Raw genomic sequence first — 7,999 nt, forward strand, 5'->3', positions numbered from 1 at the left:
TTACCACATGTGGCCTGCAAGTGCCATCAAGCACACCCGACCTAAGGGAGGGCGTGAGACTCGACTGTCCTGGTGTAACTCACACCAAGGAATGGGAGAGATGCTGGGGAATCCATGGGAAAGTTGGTGGGTTCGTACTTCCCCAGGTCACTGGCTGGAGTGACCTCGCTCAGTTCGGTCTCGAAGGGGGGATAGATGTGACAAACTGGGAATGTTCTTAATGTTTTCTCTGAATACTGTGTTGGTGCCTCAGTGTCCCTATGGCAGTTCTTAAGTATCTGGCAGAGCAAGGGCCAGTGCACCTAAATGCCTGACACTCTGTCTCCTAGCAACTGATGGCCTGGGCCCCTCCTCTGCAAAGGTGCCAGCTGAAGGTGTTGGAGACAAAGAGATCAGGTGACCTCCTGGCCCGGGAAAGGGGCTGAGCAGATAGGAGGGGCTGGAAGGGGTTGTTAGTCTGGAGCTGGCTGAGGGCAGACATGGGGGTCTGGCTCACTGACCCCCAGAATGGACCCGGCTGAGGGGTCCGGTTCGTGGTACCTACAAGCTCTGTTTTAGACCCTGTTCCTGTCACTGAATAAACCTCTGTTTTACTGGCTGGCTGAGAGTCTCGTCTGACTGCAAAGTGGGAGTGCAGGACCCTGTGGCTTCCCCAGGACCCCGCCTGGGTGGGCTCGTTGTGGGAAGCGCACGGAGGGGCAGAGGATGGTGAATGCTCGAAGGAGAGACCCAGGAGGTGAAGACGTGTGAGCTTCTTGCCCTGAACAAGTCTGCTCCAAGGGAGAGGAGGCTCCCCAAAGTCCTGACTGGCTTGGTGGGGAGCAGTTCCAGAGCATTGCCCGGTGACTCCGTGACACGCTCCCCGGGTCTTTTTATCTTCCAGTACTGGCAATAGGAGATTGCAGCCCTATGTGATTGCTAAGCTTTTAAATGCTAATGATTGAATTCTAAACAGGGGTGGGTCAGTCAGGGTCAATGGTATGTATATGTGTGTGCACCTCTGAATACAGGACTGTCCTTGGTTTGGTTTAGCATAGAGACGTCTGTACTCCCCATGCATTTAGTGGACATGCTGGACATCTGAGAATGGTAATAGAGCATTAGAGAAAGATGATTAGCTTATGTTGCAATAATATTCCACCTAGGATCTCTTTTTGAAAGTGGCATTTTGAAGAGGGATGCTTCAAAATGCTGGCCTCCTGCTGCAAAATCAGCACAAGTACAGGGTATGAATCTGATCTCATTGGTGTGACAGCAAGTCAGAAATGACTCCACTGACTTACACTGGTATAAAAACATTGTGAGATCAGAATCAAGTGCTTCTTTTTCTTAAGTGGTTCGTCTATCTGAGTCAGCCATGCTGCATATATTAAAACTCTTTGTTTAGAAAACCCTTTGTTTCTGCTCACAGCAGTTAGAATCCAAATAATGTTTCATTTAATATAACTAATAGTAAATACTCAAGCCATGTGACTATTTAGTCTGTTGTTTTTAATATTAATTAGGGAAGTCAAATAGGATTATTTTTAACATAGAAATAAGTAATGCCATCTATGCAAAAGAATACAACACATTTTCTGTACATTTATTACAAAATATTACATACGTCCCATTCTGAAGTGATATTTCATACACTGTACCTGCAGTGACTAGCTGCTTTCCTTGTTATGTGCAGTAGTGGCAATTAATTTAAAGGTCATTTGGACTGTAGTCAAATTAATTTATAGAATTTGTAGATGCAAATATTTGTGTAATAAATTTAAGCATCCATTCTCTCCTTAATGCTCAAACATCACTCCAACAATGCTAATGGACATAATGCAATGAATTATAGAAGAACATAGACCCACCACTGTGCTAGCTTTATCTTCACCGAAAAATACAAGATTTGATTTTATTTCCAAACACTTCTAACAAATATTTAGCTTCTCTCTTTTTGTACTAATTCAGTTCTAGGATCATAAATCAGCTTCTCACTTAGATTTATCCTTTTCATATTTAAGCATCATTTTTTCATTTCATTTCACATTGGGTGAACACCAGCTGAAATAGTGAAATCCTACAATATTGTCATACCCTTATTGTTCACAGAATATTTCTCAGTAGGAACAGCTGACCTTCATACTGTCTATAGCAGGGGTGGCCAACCTGTGGTTCCAGAGCCACATGCGGCTCTTCAGAAGTTAATATGCGGCTCATTATATAGGCACCGACTCTGGGGCTGGAGCTACAGGCGCCAAATTTCCAATGTGCTGGGGAGGTGCTCACTGCTCAACTCCTGGCTCTGCCACAGGCCCTACCCCCCTCCACCCCTTCTCACCCTCTCCCCGAGCCTGCCGTGCTCTCACTTCTCCTCCCTCCCTCCCAGAGCCTTCTGCATGCCACAAAACAGCTGATCGGGAGGGGGGGGGTGCTGATCAGCGGGACTATTGGTAGGTGGGAGGAGCCAGGAGCGGGGCAGGGGGAGTTTATGGGGGGGCTGCTGATATATTACTGTGGCCCTTTGGCAATGTACTTTGGTAAATTCTGGCTCCTCCTCAGGCTCAGGTTGGTCACCCCTGGTCTATATGGTAAATAAATTAAAAGATTTTCCCTCCCCTCCCCTCCACAAGTCATATATAGTTGGATTTTAATGTATATTTTAATACCCATCCTGGCAGTCATTGTCATCATAATCACCAATGGGTTTGTTGTGATAAACATCAAGCACTAGCTTTCTGCTTTCAATTTCCAAGCTCCTTGATATACTGTCATCTTCCTGGCTGGCTGATTGGCTTGCACTGCGCTCTCTGGATTCACTGTCTCTTTCTCTGGATTCACTATCTTCCTCTTCTTTAGATTCACTATCATTAGTTTCTGCAGACTTGCTGTCTTGGCCTCGCAGCTCTTCAGAACCGATGTCCTCTTCATTCAAATCACTGGCATTGCCCTCTTCACTGCTACTGCTTTCTTTTGAAGCACTTCTGCTCTCAACTGATTTACTGTGAGATGGTCCGTCCTTATCTTCTTCTGATTCCAAGCTGTCCTCTGTGGATGTACTGTTCTCCTCTGATTTACTATCATCTCTTGCATCTTCTGTGGATTCACTGTCACTTACTGATGTCTTGCTGTCATCCTCAGGGGAGTCTCTGTCTTCCTGCCCTTCTTTAGATTTGCTACCGCTGTGTTCATTGGATTTGCTATCCATGTCTTTGGAGTTTTCCTCACTGTCTTCTTGGGATTCCCTACTCTCTTCACTTGATTGACTGGAGACATCTTCCCTGGAGCGGCTGGTGACATTTTCCTTTGACTGACTGGTAACATCCTCTCTGGAGCGGCTGTCGAGATGTTCTTCAGAGCGACTGTTGTCTTCTGGGGACTTGCTGTCCTCTTTGGATTTGCTGTCATTGTGCTCCGCGCTATCATCCTCTTCTGAAGTATCGTCACCACTTTGGAACATGTGGCTCTGGGAATGTTTCAGTGATTTACTGCTGCTTTTCTGCTTGCTGTAGCGGTGCTCCCTTCTGGTTTCTTGGCTGCTCTCTTTGGAATGAACAGCACCATGAACCATGTTGGAATTGCCACCCTCACTCTCAAAGATGGATGGGTCATCACCTTGCGTTCCTTCATCATCAAAATCACCTCTCTCCTCTTGGCTACTACTGGCACTGTCACTGTCACCTCGATTTCCTTTCCTGTGGACATGCCTGTAGCGACTGGCAACCTCCCCATTACCAAAGCCTCTGCTCTCGCTGCTGCTGCTGCTGCTGCTGCTGCTGCTAATGCTGCTACTATCTTTTTTCCCAATAGCGGTATCTCTATGCTCACCATCTCGATCTCCATCAACAACTGCATTATGCTCATCTGTTTCAGTGGGACGAACAGTGTATCTAGGGTCTGCCCCCCTAACTTCTTCCTCATTATTTTCACTAAAGGTATCATCTCCGCTGTCATCTTCCTCATCTGTCAGAGAATATCTTTCCTCGTCCCCTTTGCTAGAGTCAAAGCCGTTGGATTGATAAAGAAATCCATCATTTTCAAAGTCATCCTTGTCTTCTGATTCTCTGCTGCCCCTGGCATGGTGATCTCCATTGTCACTGCTGTCAATAGCAGGAATCTCATTTGCATCCTCCTAGACATGTGGCGAAGAGAAATTATTGTAAATACTTCCTTGCTGTATTTTACAAAGGTGATTTTTTTACTAAATTCTGTAGGCCAAATACTACTATCATTTATATGTGTGCCCCTGCATCAAAAGTCATAATGTTACATGGGTGTAGCTAAGAGCAGAATTTGGCCCAGTATGCCTTAATGTATATCTAACAAATTAGATTTCAAACCACCAAATAAAACAATGTTACTTCAGTTAACATTTTAGGAGTCTTAAAAATATGTCCCCCTAGAAATTGCTGCTCTACTAGGATTCAATGTAGATGCTGTAAACAAGTAATCCACTAGTTTAAAACATGTGTCATCATTGGATTTATGGCAGGAGAGAGGTGAATTTTGCTTTATGGCATTACTTGGTTTGGGATGGGATGGGTCTGTCACAGTCACTATAAATAGAACATGATGTGATATAATATGGCTCAAGCCACAAAATTCTGATCCAGCTTTTGAAATTCTGGGTGTTTGGATATAGGGATTTGGTTTGTTCCATTTCTACATGTAATTGTATATGCCTTAATGTTACTACTATAATATGACATGCATCCGACGAAGTGGGTGTTCACCCACGAAAGCTCATGCTCCAATACGTCTGTTAGTCTATAAGGTGCCACAAGACTCTTTGTTGCTTTTTATAGACCCAGACTAACATGGTTAGCCCTCTGACACTTGACACTATAATATCTACAGTGATGGTCCACAGCACTACATGCAGTGATCCAGCCCATTGCACCATTCTAAAAAAAGTCAGAACTTCTCCATGGACTCCATGGTAGCTGTTGGGTGCTGCACTCTTTGGAAAATCTTGACCAGTGTTTTCAAATTTATAGTAACTGATTTCAGGCCTATTTGTACAATAAAAAATGGGAGCTGATGAACTCGAGCTCTTTTGAAAATCTGACCCGTGGATGAATATTGAGCTTTTATGCTTTTGACAGTGAAGATATAATAAAATAAAGCTTTCTATATATCCCCAAGTCCCTTAGGTATCTGGACAACATTTTTCACGTGAAGGACTATAATCTAGTGGTGAAAAAAAATGGGATAGGGTTTCATTTCAGATATAATTTTACACAATTGTATATTTTTGGTTATGTTTTCCCATGTAGTCAAATTTTGTCCTATAAGTAATTTGCATCTGTGTGAATTTCAAATACATCCAATTTGTTTGTCTTTAATTGACAGACTGATCCCATTACAAAGCCAGAGAAGTGATACTCTTTTTTTATTTCCCATACACTTACCCAAATCCAAATTTGTTCTCCAAAATTCAGCTCATTTAGCACAATCCTCTGTCTTTTGAAAACAGAGCCTGATCTGATTAAAGTGCTGATTTATGGCAAATTATCTGGGATGTGTTATGTTTAGCCCTGTGTTTACAGCAGATTGAATTAAGACTGCTAACCACTTTTTCTGCTCAGACAACTGGCAGAAGAAGAATGTTATCTGCTAGGAAACTGAACCATATACAGGAGAGCTATGTACACTTACCAGAGAGTTTTTCTCTGTTGATTGATCACCATGGCTGTTTTCATCTACTTCTTCCACTTCATCAAAGTCACCAGAATCCTCGTGATCAGCCCAATTCTTACGCCGAGCCTGCTTAATTCGGAAACTATCCTCCTCTTCATAGTCCTGAGTGCTCCTTGCATCGATATCATCTGGATGACTTTCAGAGCTCCTGCTAGAAACCACAGCTGGGTCGTGGTTTTCTTCATCAATGCCATCGTGCTCATCAGCATTGGAGTCCTCTCCTCCAGTTTCTGCACTGCTTGTAGGACTGCTGTAAGTATCATCAGCAGAATCTGCCTCCTCATTCAGACTTTCTTCGCTTATTGTGTCCTGCACAAAAAGGCAAAATTAAGGGACTTTGATTAAGCAAATGTTGTTGCAGTCTTACTGATTACATTGTAAAGGCCACATTGTGTCCACTGGTGTAAAATAAACTGCTTATTAGTGTTTGGCTTTGGGTCAGGCGAGCAGTGTGAAGACTCTTAATTACCAGTTCCTCTGCACTGCTTTTATTTGCTTCTAATGAACTACATCTTGCCTTATGCAAGAAACCCCAAACATTTGGTTATGCTTCATCTTGCGGTTTTTAGTGGGTAAAAGAGATGGGTATATGGTGGCTCTGTTTTAGTAACAGCTCATGCACCTTGAAGTGCTCTGAGACTTTTTATTCTCAAGTCATTTCAGTTTGAGTAAAATAAAGGAGGAGTGTTTTTATTAGAGCTGCTATAGATGCAGCTGGCGTTTCAAATGAACTAATCTTTTTCTTTTAAAGGGATCATTAAAAATTATATTCAGAAATTATTTGGTGTTGTACCTTAAATTTCATTGATAGAGATTTGTGAAACCACGGGAGGCTTTTGGGCTCAGGAAAACCAAAACCACAAGAGGTTTGGAGTATACCAGTTCCATTTTTTTAGAACCAACAAAAGTATAAGCTTTCAGAGTCAAGAACAAATGATTTGTCCCCCACTGGGAAGATGGGACTTTCTTCTTTCCAGTGGTACAACGTTCCCATTTCTAGCATTGTGGGTTTGGAAGATACCAAACTTGAAAGCTGTGATATTATTACGTCTAAAAGAGTAGTTATTAGTCCATGGCTGAACCATGCCACTCCCGTGCCTCACGTTGTGGGAAGGCCAGGAAGAAATTCCATATTTGGTGGTGAATGAGGAAACATTGCTCTGGCAGCATTCCTATTTCAAATGGCAGCTCTCTGAAGCTGTTCAGATCTTTGCATTCTTACAGTAAGTCCTGTGGGGATGGATTAGTGGGCAGCACGTAGTTGAGGTGGCTGAAAGCATGTAATGCAATTTATCACCTAGTTATCTCCACATATGGAGGGTGTGGGGCAGGGAGGGTGTATGTAGAAATGGCTGAAACAATTATGTAGAAATGGCTGAAACAATTATGAATTAAAATAACTTTGAAAAAATGAATGTAACTCAAAGCCTAGAGATGAATAGCTATTTTAATCAAGTATTGTTTTGAGCACTATTAACCAGAGTCCAATTCCACTTTACAATACTGTTTCACAAGCTATTTGCTGAAATAGAGTCTTCTGAAAAGCTCTTGATAATCAACTTACCCCCCGTTCCTCGGAGCTTCCAGAATGGGCATTTTGATGGCTGGGCACCTAAACACATTGAAAAGACAACTTATGAATGAACAGAAGTGGTACAGAGTGTCTTGGGCATGCTTAAAATGCTGAGGCTAGGGGTTTTAATGATTTTCTAATAAGTACTTACAGGATGAGCACAGGATAAAGCCCAGAGAGAGATTAACAGGAGTACTGTCTTCATATTGATTATGGTGTCTGTAGCTGCAATGAAGTAGGGGTGTTAAAAAAGAGTATTTTCACATGCTCTTAATTGCAATTCAGCAGGATTGATTATAACAGTATATAAGATTTTCAAAAGCACCTAGTGATTTTGGATGCCTCAGTTTTTGGTGCCCAACCTGAGACACCTGAAAAGATTCTGATTTGGAAAGAGTGCTGAGCACATGGTCTTGTCTGGCACCCAACATCTCTAGTGGCTTTTGAAGCTGAGCCATGAAGGTTAAGTTAAATTTCATATTTTGGTGTGGAATAGGAAATACCTGGAGAAGTGCAGATTTTTCTTGATTAAACTTTAATGACAGACTGCAAAACAGTTTATGATTCGCTAGTTCCATAATGACTGTGTCACCTAGGGCTGCTAATCAGCCTGTTAAAAAGGTTAGTACCACAGATCACGGTCACAGTACCAATATTGGCCATTGCTATTGGCCCTTTGTCTTTACATCTACATTTTCATCCTAAATTAATAGTGGAGAAAATCACATGGAGCCTTGCACACAATCA

General features: G+C 42.5%; 1 protein-coding gene across 1 annotated transcript; it reads right to left on the bottom strand.

Moving 5' to 3' along the window:
* Window positions 1–2,641: 2,641 nt before the first annotated feature.
* DMP1 (dentin matrix acidic phosphoprotein 1) lies at window positions 2,642–7,457 on the bottom strand. Its single transcript, XM_030565089.1, has 4 exons — window positions 7,404–7,457; window positions 7,244–7,291; window positions 5,638–5,988; window positions 2,642–4,111 (listed from the first exon to the last, which is right to left on the bottom strand). The coding sequence occupies exons 1-4, from the start codon at window positions 7,455–7,457 to the stop codon at window positions 2,642–2,644; spliced, it is 1,923 nt and encodes a 640-aa protein (XP_030420949.1).
* Between the last annotated feature and the right edge of the window lie 542 nt (window positions 7,458–7,999).

This window comes from Gopherus evgoodei, chromosome 5 (assembly GCF_007399415.2).
Source record: "Gopherus evgoodei ecotype Sinaloan lineage chromosome 5, rGopEvg1_v1.p, whole genome shotgun sequence".
Taxonomy (NCBI): domain Eukaryota; kingdom Metazoa; phylum Chordata; order Testudines; family Testudinidae; genus Gopherus; species Gopherus evgoodei.